The 14,667-nt window shown below is 48.5% G+C and overlaps 1 protein-coding gene across 3 annotated transcripts; it reads left to right on the top strand.

Moving 5' to 3' along the window:
- The first annotated feature begins 7,985 nt into the window (after positions 1-7,985).
- On the top strand, positions 7,986-13,045 carry LOC136461830 (LEAF RUST 10 DISEASE-RESISTANCE LOCUS RECEPTOR-LIKE PROTEIN KINASE-like 2.4). Of its 3 annotated transcripts, XM_066461156.1 has the most exons (5): positions 9,795-9,994; positions 10,115-10,472; positions 11,212-11,247; positions 11,548-12,607; positions 12,706-13,045. In XM_066461156.1, the coding sequence occupies exons 1-5, from the start codon at positions 9,851-9,853 to the stop codon at positions 12,848-12,850; spliced, it is 1,743 nt and encodes a 580-aa protein (XP_066317253.1). In that variant the 5' UTR covers positions 9,795-9,850; the 3' UTR covers positions 12,851-13,045. The 3 variants fall into 3 exon arrangements, with proteins under 3 accessions (XP_066317251.1, XP_066317253.1, XP_066317252.1); XM_066461154.1 differs by lacking the exons at positions 9,795-9,994; positions 10,115-10,472 and adding an exon at positions 7,986-8,742; XM_066461155.1 differs by having other exon boundaries at positions 9,851-10,472.
- The last annotated feature ends 1,622 nt before the right edge of the window (positions 13,046-14,667 follow it).

Below are 14,667 nucleotides of genomic sequence, written 5' to 3'. Positions count from 1 at the left end.
TCAGCCAAAAGGAACGATCTGACACACTAGATGTCCCTGAGAATCGAGCACACGAGAAAGTCCAGTCTTAAAGCGCACCTCAAACCCATCTTGAAGGAGTTGCGAAACAGAGAGCAAATTAAAATGCAGGCTTGAAACCAAAGCAACGTCCTTCAAGATAAAAGACTCATTGACCCGAATGGTCCCACGAGACAGCACCTTACCTTTGCTATTGTCCCCAAATGTGATGTACTCCTTGTATTGCATGGGGTCGAGGCTGGAGAACCATTTGGAACTTCCGGTCATGTGGCGCGAACAGCCGGAATCAACAAGCCACGTGTTCTCTAGGCCTCCGCTCTGCATCAATAGAAAGACAGGGGGTGAGCAAATGGCACAACACTGGGGTTAGTGAAATGAGGAGAATACCAGTGTTGAGTCATTTGCCCTAGAAAAGTGTTAGGAAAAACACCATACATGCCATGTCCCATTAGAGAGAAGCGATCACCACGTGGGGGAAAACGTGATCCGCTAGGAGTGTGGGACTGAAAGCCACGGTCGCGAGGTCCAGAGTCATATAGATCATGACTTGGGCCACGCCGGGCACGACCACCACGTGGTCTCGCCACCTGAGGCCTAGCACCTTGAGGCATTGCACCTCTAGGCCTAACATTGTGCCTCTGAACAGGCGGTACATGTACGCCATGGGGAGGACGGTACATATTCCGGTTGTTCAACTCGTACTCGCGCCGCTCATCTCTCTTCCTCCTAAAGCAAAACTCAGCCAAATGACCATCTCTATGGCAATAGTTGCAGTGGTACCTCACCTCTCTCTTGGATGGTGGTTGACTCACTCTCTTGTGGATGTGGTTCACTCTCTGAGGCTTTTTGGCTTTAGGAAGGGGTGCACTAGAGATGTTGGGTAGAGTATCGAGTGAGTTCCGAAAGTGGTTCGGTTTGGGAACCCAAACTTGCTTGGATGGTGGAGCTTTTGGTGGTTCTTCAAACACACCATCTTTGATCATAGGCTTGGTAGACTCTGGTAGAGGGATCCTGATTAATTTGGGAGTGTTGGTGGGTTTCTCACTTGGGTTCAAACCACTATGTTCACCAACCTTGCCATAGACATGCTCACCCTTCCCACCTATAGCAAAGCCTACTCTCGATGAGTCAGTTCCCCGCCTGAACTGGCTCACCATCATGCCCAACTGGGGCTCACTGCACGACACCCAGCTCAAGATGGATCGAAGTTGTGTGTTTTCTTCCTCGGTTCCCATCTTGTCGTGCCTGCAGGACTCAAGCTCCAACACCAAAGCTTCACATCGAACACATGTAGTGGTGATGCTATCTAAGTTGGCCTTCTCAAACTCAGCAAGTTTTGGCAACCTTCTCTGCCAACTCAGATTGCAAGCCTGAGCAGGACTTGCACGCACCGAGCAACCTAGAACGAGACTTCAACTCATCACATTCATCAAGCAAAACAGCATACTTGGATTGCAAGTCAGAGAGGTTAGACATGTGTATAGCGCACTCATCGCACTCCTCCTCCTCTGACACCACTACACCACTCTTGGCAAGCTCCAACTCCTTCAAAACAACCTCTAGCTGGTCCTTAAACTCTTTTCTCTCACGGGCAGCACGCTTAAGCAACTTATCTTGACTCATCAATGTATCATTCATAGTATCAAGCTCAAGCATAAGTGAGTCAAGTGTGGGCGGTACCTCGTTTTCATCATCGTCGACGTCGACGTCCTTTTTGAGCTTTGCTCCACCGTCAACCGCCATAGTGCAAAACCCACCACGGTTTGCACCGGCGACAAAGCAGAGACCGTTGAGCTTGTCCTCGCGCTTCTTCTCGGACTCATCGTCGGTCGAGGGACAAGAAGAGTGATCATCGTCGGAGTTGTCGTCGAGGTCGCTGAGGGAGGCGAGGAAGGCGCGTTCTTGAGCTTTGGCCTTCCTACGGTACGCCTTCTTGATCGCCTCCTTGTCGAAACCGCCCTTGGCCTTGTGCTTGCCAGAGGTGTAGTCGCGCTTATCCTTGCGCTTGCCGGAATCGTACTTGTTGATGAAGGGCTTCTTCTTGGGGCAGTGCGCGACGAAGTGGTCCGGATCTCCACATCCATAGCATCCCTCCTTCGGGCCACCACTGCGTCGGTGATTCAAACGGTTGTTGTGAAACCGAGAGAACCGACTGATGACGAGTGCCAACTCATCATCCCCAAGAGACTCCAGCTGCTCCTCTGTGACTGACATCAAGCACGACAAAGAGAAAGAAGCTTGTGAAGGGTTAGTCAATGAACTTGAACCACTACCTGAGACCAAAGCCATGGTTGGTGCAGAGGGATTCTTGAGCTTGGCTTGGGTTTGGTAGTCGATCTCTGTGGACTTGAGCTTGCTGAAAAGCTCGTCAACAGTGAGGGTGTCGTAGTTGGCGGACTCGATGATCGCCGACACCTTCACATCCCATACCTTTCGATCAAGGGCATAGAGAAGCTTGAGCGCCCTCTCATGATCACTATAAGGTAGGTTGGCCTTGTTCGCTTTCATTTTGTTGACGATAGTCTGAAAGCGGGAAAACATGGCATCGATGGACTCGCCATCAAGCTGAGAGAAGTTCTCGTACTCGCGCTTGTACGTCTCATAGAGTCTGGTCTTGACCTGTGCGGTCCCCTCGTGATAGCTCTGAAGCCTCACCCAGATCTCTCGAGCTGTAGTACAATCGGAGACACGCTCGAACTCAGAAAGCGAAAGACTCGAGAAAATCATACTGCGAGCTTTGCTATTTGCGTTGTGCCGATCCTTGTGATCCTGGGTGGTACGGGCCGTGGTAGGGAGCACAACGTAAGTAGCATCCTCGCAAATTTCCCAGACGAGCCAATCAATCCCCTGGAGATGCGCAGACATGCGGATCTTCCAATAAGGATAGTTTGACCCATCGAAGTGCGGTGGTTTGCCAGAACCACGCTCCATGTCGCCTTCGTGGATCACGGACCGATTAAGGTGGAATGATCCTTAACCGGCTCTGATACCAATTGAAGGACCGGAAACGGCGACCAGAGGGGGGGTGAATGGGAGCCTCAAATTTCTTTTGAAATCTTCGACCACTGTCCCAACATCAATCCCCAAAAAGCATACACGAAAGACTTGATGACCACGACCCTAGAGAAGGGTGGATGCTTCCTCAGAACACAGCGGGTCACCACAGAGCAAACGGAACACAGATCAAAGCCCAAACGAGCAAACTCCCAAAAGAAAACAGCACTGCTCCTGCAAATATCGGACACGTCCGGTATTATATCGGACACGTCCGGTATTTTCCGGACACGTCCGGTATGATATCGGACACGTCCGGGATTTTCAGCAGCAAGCTGACCAAAAGAGAAAAATCCAAAACCCCATCAAACGGTGTCCAAAAATCATGAAATTTTAACCATAGCTCTTTAGACACCAAGGGAAGGTCTCCACAAAATTTCAGCTCAAAACTCCAAAGTGAGAAATATCGGACACGTCCGGTATGATATCGGACACGTCCGGTATGAACGAGCAGTTTCTCGGGAAAAATTAAATCAAGCCATAACTTGATCAAATCAACTCCAAATGACTTGAAATTTTGCACAAGAGTTCACAAGCGAGTATAAAGGCAACCTCTAAAAGATCATAGCCCGAGACAAACTCTAACTCCGTGAATCGAAGGAATTGAAGAAAACCCGCAAGAAATAGGTCAAGAACTAAAATTACCCGGATCTGCGATCTCGTGAGAAATTAGTGGATTTCCTTCGGTGGAAAGCTTCTACTCATGTCACTGATCGATCCAAGGCAACAAGAACGAACCAAAACCGTCCCAAATCGAAGAAACGAGAGGGGAAACAAGAAGGGACAAAAGGAGCTCGTGAAGAACACCAAAATCACATCAAGAACACAACTAAATCATGAATCCCGGAGGACATACGGTGGTTACGGCCACCGATTCCTTCAAAACCAAGTCACAATTTAAGTTGTGGACCTCTCTCATACATGGAAGCAAACTAGAGGAAGAAACCCTAAAGGAGAAAATGAAAACTAGAGGAGGTAAGGAAGATGGGGGCTCCCTCATCCTATTTAACAGGGCTATTACACATTCCCAGTTTTGCCCCTGGATACAAATGAGTTGAACCGCTAAGCCCAAGGGCGTTGTTGTCCAACCCGGTGTAATCTTGATCCGACGGTCACCGCGCCTTCTCACCGGTAGCTTCGCCTCGACGCGAACTCTCCGATGCCGCCACGTGCCGTCCGTCCCTCCTCGGAACCTCCGCCCGGGTTTTGAGGCCCAAACCCGTAAACCGTCCATCCGATGGTTTTGAGGCCCAAACCATCAAACCGTCCGCGAGTAGCGTACTCCATACGCGTCCCCCGCCATCCGACGCATGTCACCGCCGTCCTCGACCGGCCGGCCCGCCAAGTCCTCCTGAGCCTCGCTCGACTCACGCGTCCGCCGTCTTGACCCGGTCAACACCGTCACTCCATGTCTTCTTGCACTTGTCGATGTCCCAAGTGTCAGCCACCATGGCTAGTCACCCGGCCTCTGGGTCCCTCGGTCCAAGCCTCACGTCCGTCCTTCACCGCTCCCGGTCTGTCGGCACGGCACGTCCTCCTTGACCTTCACCTCGCCGTCGACCACCACATCCGAGCTCCACACCTGCACAACACAAGCCAAAAGACATGTCGCACACATAGCTTTCGCCATGGTAGGGTTAGTCACCACTCAACCTACTTCGTGGATCACATTGACAATCACTCATCACAAAACGAACACACACGGGTACTTGTCAACCTTGTGTTCGCAATATGTGTGAAACATATGCAACATTCAGGTAAACACACTTGCAACATACGTCTGAGAAAACAGATGAAACATTGGGAATAGAAGTTTGCAACAGACGTATACAACCATTGCAACATATGCAACGTTCCGATCTACTTTTGCAACATCTATAAGAAACAATTACAACATACTTCTGAAATATCTGAAACACTTCAAATATACTCTTGCAACATGCGCTTTAGCAAAACCTGGTAGATGGGCGGAGCACTGTAGAGCAAGATCCAACGCTAGGCCGCGGTGGAGAAGGAGGATGGCAGTGGGCAGCGGCACCTGCAGTGGAGGCGGCAACAGCGGTTGAGCAGGTGCGGCCTCATGTGGCAAGACACCCTCGTGCTAGAGAAGGTTGTGGCGGGTGGGTGTTGTGCCTGCGGGGAGGCGCCCCCACGCTCGAGAAGGCCGTGGCGAGCGACAACTGCGCTGGAGAAGGCGAGCGGCGGGTGAGCGGTGGGGAACGCCGCGACGGGTGTGCGAGTTAGGAAATGTAGCTGTTTTTTTTTTCATTTTTTGAGAAGCCGTGAAGGAAGACAGAGGGGAAGACGTGCCTACTGGCAGCTACTTCATGGAGGGCTGCAACGCTACCGTCGTGCCGAACCTTGCGAGGTCCGGCGAGGTAAACCCAGCAAACTACAAGCAGTTCATCGGTGGCGGATTCCTCTTGACATGGCAACTGCTGCCGTCGCCATCACCGGCTGGTAAGTTTGCAATTGGAATCTAAAACTACTACTATAGCATAGAGAGAATTGCAATCATTGGGCACTGGTCTAAAAGTTGTCCAACACACCATAGCTCCACAAGAACATGAGCAGCCACAGGATAGACCTAAAAGCACGGACCTGGCAGCCCAAACCACCGATCAGCGTGTTTACCAGCTGATTTGATAAGGACCGTAGCGAAACGCGTGTCGTCGTTCCCAACCACGGTGGCCGGTAGGCGTTTTTTAGCTTAGCCGCTGGCACTTCGCCGTCAGGGATCGGCAGCACGGAAGTCAACGGAATACAGTATATACTACTCGTATTAAAACTTGAACAAAAGAAGAAGAAAAAAAGAAACCGAGAGTAATCAAACGCCTGAGGTGTGGACCACGACCAGTCAAAGGGCTCGCCAGTTGCCACCGTCCTCTGAACTTTACCCTCCTCTTCTCTCGAATGTTTTATTTTTTAGTCTTTTTTTGAATTATTTTTCATAAATATGTCCCTGGAGGTAAGATTTTAAAATCCGGACTCTTAGCTCGGCGCCAGCATTGCTGACGTCGAGCTTACACGTCTCGACGCCATCATTGTTGACGCCGAGCTCTTGGGCTCGACGAAGCGTGACGGTGACATGGGAGGCAGCTCAACGCCATAGATCTTGACATCGAGCTCAGCGCCGTAGATCTTGACGTCAAACTTAGCGCCGAGTTCGACGCCGTTCTTAATGGTGCCAAGCCTCTCTTACTGGCGCCAAGACTCAAGTCCGATGCCGATGCGGCAATGCTCCAACTTCCTGCACTTGTACGTATTGCCCGTTCGCCTCAAAACCGCAGCAAAAAAGACACGAAGAATCCGTCGAGTCGGGCTCGAGATGGATGAGAGAGCATCCAAGAACACTGGACACTGGACTCCGCCTCGCCGCGCGGAGCGCAGGGGTTGCAGTTGCAGGATGGATCATAGATTCATTCATAGTAAAATCGTCCAACAACAACACTGGACACCCAACTGGCAATCAACGTTTAAAATGTTACGCTCCGCTGGAGGAGACCGGAGTAGTACGCTACTGCATTTTGTGTCCTGGGTTCTGATTCTGACACCCCGGGCCCGGGGTTTAGTTTAAGCAGACAGAAGAGGTTCACGAGCCCATTTGCCCATCTCTCGCTCCAAACGGAATAAATCAATCAGCCTCACACTACCCTAGTACAGCACCCTGCTGCAGCTCGGTGCGCTGCACCCGATCGGTGACCAGACATGCATCTCCCGAGCCCGTGCCAGGCTTGCGGTCAGACGAGACCCCCCATTAGATTATCGCAAACACCCGCATTTGTCTCTTCATATGATGATTAAACTATCCCCAATCCATCACGTCCCGACTGAAACATTTCAGGCCCGTTCGTTTCACGAGGAATGGCTCTTAGGAAAAATTCCCGACAGAATTGCTAGTTAATTTATACAAGGTTTGATTAGCTGGAAAAATTCCTGGCCTCATCCACCCCTAACCGAACGAGCCCTTCAGAAGAATGGTTCCGGCTGTTGGGTGCGCGCAGGCAGAATCTAGCGCCAGCGCGTCGCTGCTCGCGGACGGGCCGACACCGGAGGGGCAGCGCTGCCGGAGGCAAGCTCTCGCGCTCATGTGCGCCCCGACGACGGTAAACCAGCTGCCCAGCTCGGTTGGTTGGTTGGTTCGGTAGATGGGGAATCGTAACGGCATTCCCTTGTTGATAAAACCTGTCACGCGCTGTCAGAGCAGAGAGGCTCAGAGGCTCGGAGGTCAGAGCTGCTGGATAAGATAAAACGGGAAAAGGTTACGAGTAGTACGTGAGTTGAGTTGGAAACGGTTGGTTCAGGGCCAGCCGTGCAGATTTAACAAAGATCGGATTGGTTATTCTGATGCGAAAGCGAAGCCACTGTCAGTCAGCGGGGGGTCGTCAGTCGTTGTCTGATGAAGGAGCTCTTGGATGCTCTCTCATCCATCTCGAGCCCGACTCGACGGATTCTTCGTTTCTTTTTTGCTGCGGTTTTGAGGCGAACGGGCAATACGTACAAGTACAGGTACAAGGGCAGGAAGTTGGAGCATTGCCGCATCGGCATCGGACGTCGAGTCAGTGAGACAGGCTTGGCGCTAGCAAGAACGGCGCCGACCTGGACGTCAAGATCTACGGCATCGAGCTGTCTGTCATATCACTGCCACGTCTGCGTCGAGTTCAAGAGCTCGGCGTCAGCAACGATGGCGCCGAGACATGTAAGCTCGACGCCATCAACGCTGACGTCGAGTTAAGGGTCTAGATTTTAAAACTTTACCTCCAAAAGCATATTTATGAAAAATTTTTATAAAAGAGCTAAAAAAAATAAAAAATTCGGCCTCTTCTCCCTCGGCATCATCATATCCGTCCCGTCCGGCCGTCCCTCCTTCCATTCCATTTTCCCTGTTCACTGTTCGGGTCCGGACTCTGAAATCCAAGCCACTCTGCCGCTGACACCCCCTCCATCCCCAATCCGCTATGCAACCACTCCTCCTGCTACTCGCTTCCTTCCTCCTCCCGCCGCCGGCGGCCAGTGCGGCAGAGTCGTCAGGCTGCTGGCCCAAGGCATGCGGGGACCTCAACATCACCTACCCGTTCTGGCTGGAGGAGCCCGGCCGGCCGCCGTGCGGACCGCCGTCCTTCCAGCTCAAATGCAACAGCAGCCGCGCTTTCTTGACTAAATCCGTCTACCAGGCGTATGAGGTGCTCAGCATCTTCCCCAACAACAACTCCTTCCATGTGGTGGACCACAACCTCCCGCTCGTCACCGGCTGCCCAGCCCCAACGATGAACATCTCGCTCTCGTCGCCCAGGACATTCGTCTTCAGCACAGCCAACAAAGAGCTGCTCTTCCTTGGGAAGTGCACGGAGTCTCTACCTCAGGTTTCGACCGGGTTTCATAGTCTACCTTGCGACAATCATTCCTTCGTCAGGCTCGGCGATGGCCGGGATTTCTCAAGCCACGGCATCCAGGGCGGCATCCCACAAGGCTGCTTCTTCGCAGTAGTGCCTATTCTTGACGTTCCCGATGAAAATGGGGACGACTACATCGCCAGCATGAAGAATGGGTTTCTCGTGGAGTGGAAAGCGGTGCCAGACGATTGCCCCAAGTGCATGGCAAGGGGCGGGGAATGCAGGTACAGCGACACCGGCAAGGAGTTCGCCTGTGATTGCTCCGGTGACATGTGCGGTGAGTTCAGGAAATTAAAAACGCCCAGCAATTTCGCCTAGTCTTCTTTGTTGGAAATAGCATTAGTCTGCTAATCTGGAAGTAGGAGTTAAGTTGGCCTATCCCAAATAGTACAAAGAGGAGGCAACACACACATAAAGAAAAGGGGGACTGAAAAATCAGAGAAGTTCAAGCACAATTAACAGAGGATTGCTTTACTCCTACTCTCCTAGTAGTCAATTTATTTAGAGATATAAATGCTAATGTTATTTACTATAAACTTAGTCAAACTTAAGCTCATTTGACCAGCATAGTTGCATTCTTTTACCGGTAACATGATTCAAATGTCAATTCAGCGGTAGCCATTTGGTTGGCAAATATGGTCCTACTACTACTAGTGACATATCGGAAGCTGTTTGGAGCCATTTAATTACAGTAATTATATATAGTTATTTAAAGCAATAAGTTAATTTTTAGTTTCAGTTATTGGAACTTGGAAGAGCTTAGAAGAACTACTATAAAATTTTTTACATATATATATTTTGCACACAGATACTATAATGAAAAAAATTCGAACAATCAACCCAAAATTTATAGCTTTCAATATAAAACTATAGGATTTGGAGCAAAATATAGTTTTATATTACAGTGCTTGGGGAAGGTGGTTATGGTATTAACATCCTCCCTTATTATAAAACAATCAATCCAGTGCTTCCGGTCTGACGGCTTCTGTTAACAAGTCCCCTTGTCTCTCCTCTTTTTTTTTTAAAAAAAGGTCTCCTGTTAGTCGTCACCGGCCAAGCCCAAGCATTCTGTTCCGGTCACCACGCCAATGACTCGCGACAGTCGTCGCAATATTGCCCCGCCCATCGGGAAACTCAGAAATTCCCAAGCCCGATGAATGGCCTGCGACTGTCCACAGTCTATACACTTCTACAGGGCACGCGGACTCGCTTTACCGCAGTGTATGGTCGATCGCCATGCCTGTATTCTTCTAGAGCGGATCTCCTGTTCGTCAAGCAACTCCCGTCGCCGAGAAGCGATAACCTTCTCATGCTCCTATATGGCTCCGTCCTTGTTTTTGCTCTTCCTAGTCTCGTTGGTGTGGGTGGTCTTATCCTTACCACGGATGATGCCTGCGGCGGCAGCAGATGGGCCAGGAGGAGAGCACTGTCCGCCCGCGCTATGCGGCAACGTGACCATCTCCTTCCCGTTTGGGCTCATCCCGCAGGGCGCCAAGCAGACCAACTGCGGCGGCGGGATTGGGTTCCAGGTTCGTTGTATTAACAATACCCTACACCTCGGATACTATCAGAGCGAGTTCAGCATGCAGATCCTCAGAATCTTTTACCACAACCGCTCCTTGCTCATCGCCGATAGACCACTCTTGCAGCCATATTTTGATTTGTCTAGCCACGACGGCTGCCGAATCCCGGCGGCTAACACCTCCTCCGTACTGGTTCCTCCGCTCTCGGTTAGTCCCGTCAATCAGAACCTCATCTTCTACAATTGCACCAAGCCGCCGTCGCCAGGTGGTGTGGACCTCGTGGAGACGGTGTGCCACACCAACACGTTTGTTCGTGCCGCCGATGGGCGTTCCGACGAGTCAGCCGGCAGCTACTTTTTGGAAGGCTGCACCGCTGCCATGGTGCCAGTGCTTGAAGTATCTGGCAAGGTGAACGCTAGCAACTACCAGCAGCTCCTCTGGGACGGCTTCCTCGCGACATGGCAGTGGATGCCGCCGCCGTCAGGTAAGCTAACTTCACTCTTAACTTATCAGCCCAGGAAGAGCAAAATGCACGCGTTTGCTCTATACTCTATACAGATTCTTCGAACCTCCAGGGGACTGGACGTCACCTAGTACTCTGTACTACGCTAGAAGCCTAGAACAAAAGCCTCATCGGCGTATAGGCTTTGCCAACCACACTTACTGACGAGCTTATTTATCCACTGATGATTTGATATAAGGGCCTGAGCCCATCGTCGTCCCAAACACGGGAGGCAGGCGTTTTGATCTTTGTAGTTTTGGATTGGTCTATCGCAATAGTGCTACTTTTTCATGCAACGGTATTTTGCAGCTTACCTTTGTCCTTAAAGTTTGAGAGCATGAATGTTAGCCATCGTTTGTTGAGCATATGTTCTCAGGCCTTTTGTCGAATGTTTGCCTATGCGGTCATCCATACGAATAGTCATACAGATTTGGAGTTGAGATTTGGGCTATACAAAGCGTGGGTACAATTTAGATGATCAGTTTCTAGATATACGTAGTGTATTTTAGTGTGCTTATAACGTGATAATTTACTCAGCTATAATATAATATAATATAATTTTTCTTTCATCTCAAAAAAAAGTTTGAGAGCATAACTGATATCTTGCCATATGCAAAATATCGAATCGTTGAATATCATTCCTTCCTTTTTTCCCCCAAAAGCAATCATTATACTACTGCTTATTATTTCATTTTAGAATTAATTTTCCATACTATTTTAGGTATCAATGGGACTGGCATGAAGATAGCAATAATAGGTATGCTACTTTTGACAGTGTTTCATATCTAATAGTCCAAATTTCAGTAGTTATATATAGTTATTTACTGTAATAACTTATTTTTTGTTTTAGTTATTGGAGCTTGGAAGAGCATAGAACAACTATTACAAAACTTACATAGATACTAAAATGAAAAATTAGAACAATCAATCCACAATTGAAACGATATGATTTGGAGCAATATATTATCATTATATACCATGTTCAATATTTACAATAAAAATTGTCGATGGCCTCTAAATCTGAATGCTAACATCATAACATCTACTTTACTTTCAGTTTCGCTTTCAGTAGCTGCAAGCTTGCTCCTACCATGTATATATGTGTTGGTATGGCATAGGCAAAAACTAAGGTTTTTCCTATGCAAGAAGACTAGCAACACCATAGAAGAGAACATTGAGGCCCTAATATTAGCACATGGATCACTTGCTCCAAAAAGATACAAGTACTCAGAAGTAACAAAGATAACATCCTCCCTTAATAATAAGCTTGGGGAAGGTGGTTATGGCATGGTTTTCAAAGGAAGATTAGATGACGGTCGTCTAGTTGCGGTGAAATTCCTGCATGACTCCAAAGGTGATGGCAAGGAGTTTGTTAACGAGGTTATGAGTATTGGCAGGACATCACACATTAATATTGTTAGCTTATTTGGGTTTTGTTTGGAAGGCTCAAAGCGGGCCCTAATATATGAGTATATGCCAAATGGTTCTTTGGATAAGTACATATACTCAGAGAATCCCAAGGCAGTTTTAGGATGGGACAAGCTCTATACCATAGCAATTGGGATTGCTCGAGGGTTGGAATACTTGCACCATAGTTGTAATACACGCATAGTCCATTTCGATATCAAGCCTCAAAATATCCTTCTGGATCAGAACTTGCACCCAAAGATTGCTGATTTTGGTTTGGCCAAGTTATGTCGTACCAAGGAGAGCATGCTTTCTATGACTGGTGCTAGAGGTACACCTGGGTTTATAGCTCCTGAAGTGCACTCTCGAACCTTCGGAGTTGTTTCAACAAAATCAGATGTTTATAGTTATGGAATGATGTTGCTAGAGATGGTTGGAGGCCGAAAAAATGTTAAATCAGTGGCTCAAGAGTCAAGTGAAAAGTATTTTCCACATTGGATTTATGACCACTTTGGTCAAGAGGATGGATTAAAGACATGTGAAGTAACACGTGAAAACGAAGAAATCGCCAGAAAAATGAGTGTGATTGGCCTATGGTGCATTCAAATATTACCAATGCATCGTCCTACCATAGGAAAGGTCTTGGAAATGTTCGAGAGAGGTTTAGATGAACTGGACATGCCACCAAGGCAAAACTTCAGTCAAATATTGTAAGATATTATCTGAGACACATATGTATTTCAACAATCATTCAGTATCATTTACAACAATGTTGATATAACAATATTTTTTTTTCATTCTTTTGCAGCAACGATCCATCTTGCAGTTTGAATGCAGAAAGTTCGAGCATGATTATTAGTGGCACGAAAACACAAGTTTCTAGTGAACTGCTAAAGATGAAGGAGATAAGCGTTGTGCATTCAAAAATCTTACAACGGTTACCAACTCTATGAAATGGTTACCTACTAGTGGAATTTGGCATTAAACTTGTGTAGATATCTCTATGACAGAGGCTTTTTTTTCAAAAGGCGGCAAGAGGTTGCTGAATTTATATTAATAGAAGAGGCAGCTGGTCTACTAATATGATATTTGTTTTGAAACAAAAGGCTACTGGTCTACTATGATATCTTTCATTTGAAGTGATAAAGATTAAGGCTTTAAGAGGTAAAGTCGTATTGTCGAAGTATGCATAAGATATTTGGGGGCTCCTTGGTTTTCTTGCTCATCACTATATAGCCTTGAAAAGCAAGGATATAGATGTGGCTGTCTGGATACCAAGCAAGGTTATCTTGGGGCCTGTGTGAGCAAGCTTTTACCTTGCTTCCATGAGAGCGCCAAAATGGTTCTCCTGGCTTGGCAAGCTTCTTGTTGCTTGTGCCAGAGGGGCAAGGCAAGGCAAATCTCTCTTGCCTGTAAACCAAGCAAACCCTTGATATCCTCTTAATAGCAGTTTGTCACTCTTTCTTTCACTTATGCACCACCCCCTATGGCCCTATAGTCGTCCATCGCCCGTAATCTCCCCCAAAACACTAACCGCATCGGCATCTGCACTGGAATCAAGTAACTGAGAATAAGTATTCATCAATGAATTACATGTTGTAGACAACTCTAGACAATGATCGATGGAGTTACTGTATGAAGATGGCAGCAGCCACAATCACAACAGCTGCTGTACATCTCCGCGGTGAGACAGCAACAACAGCAGCTCGATGCTACTCGTAGGCCGGAGGGCTGAGGGCCTGTGATGGCCCAATCTGTCTGACAAATTTTCCACGCATTGTCGAAATGGTCTGCGCCCCGCACGTTCCGGTGGACATAACTTCTTGAGTGCCTAGCAAAGGTGTTGCTTTCAGAAAGTTGGACAGATCACCCAGGCGATAGGGAGTGTGGCGCTGCCGCATCGAGCTAGTCCTCTCCGCTTGGTGAACAGAGGAGTCTGGAATTGTCCATGTGTTTGTGGGCGCTCGACGAACACTACACTTCGTTTTTATTTCAAAGACGAATAAACACGACACTTAAATGCTGCCACTTGATCAGCATGTCATTTCCATCAGTGCACTGATCAGCATTCGCATAGACAATAAGCAAATAACTGAAGCTGTTCAAAACTCCTTTTGCATCCATCCATGACTTTGGAAGTCTTGTGCTGAGTCGTATTATTAGCTCCATTGTTGCACTTCACTTAGACATACCGAGCCACAGGCCACATCCTACGGAACCAGCAACTCGGCAAGACGCGATGCGAGGGTCTTGAACATCATGTACCCATTCATGTTGTACTGCGGAGGCATCCTGGCCTTTGCGCCATTCTGCTCACTGCTCACGCGCCACGGTGTCTCCATGCATGCGATATGTAACGGGTTCCGTTTGGAGTCGCCGATGGTGCGAGCTGCGCTACGTCAACGCGTGTAGGCAAGCTGGCACACCTTCCGTTCCTGTGCTTCTGTGGGCCTCTGACAGGTCCACAAGTCACTTCATCTATGATGTACGCGTACAAGTAGGCTGGAAAAAGGAGGACGTTCCGGAAGATGCCATGCAGAATTGCAGACTAATAACTGTAGTGGCGGTGAACTAGGAGACGAAGACCGCGGGTCTGCGCCATCGTCAACATCCTCGCGCCTTCCAGTGCAATGCACCACCTCCTTCCTCTATGACAGTTGTTCTCAAACTACGACTGCTCCCTCACCCCGTAGTGTTTTCTCTTGTGTGCAAGTCGCAACGCAAAGATGCACGCATGTCCTGTTCCTGCCGCTGGCCTGCTCTGCCCAAC

The sequence above is a fragment of the Miscanthus floridulus genome, chromosome 6 (assembly GCF_019320115.1).
Source record: "Miscanthus floridulus cultivar M001 chromosome 6, ASM1932011v1, whole genome shotgun sequence".
NCBI classification, from domain to species: Eukaryota; Viridiplantae; Streptophyta; class Magnoliopsida; order Poales; family Poaceae; genus Miscanthus; species Miscanthus floridulus.
This window is presented reverse-complemented; position numbering and strand designations above follow the sequence as displayed.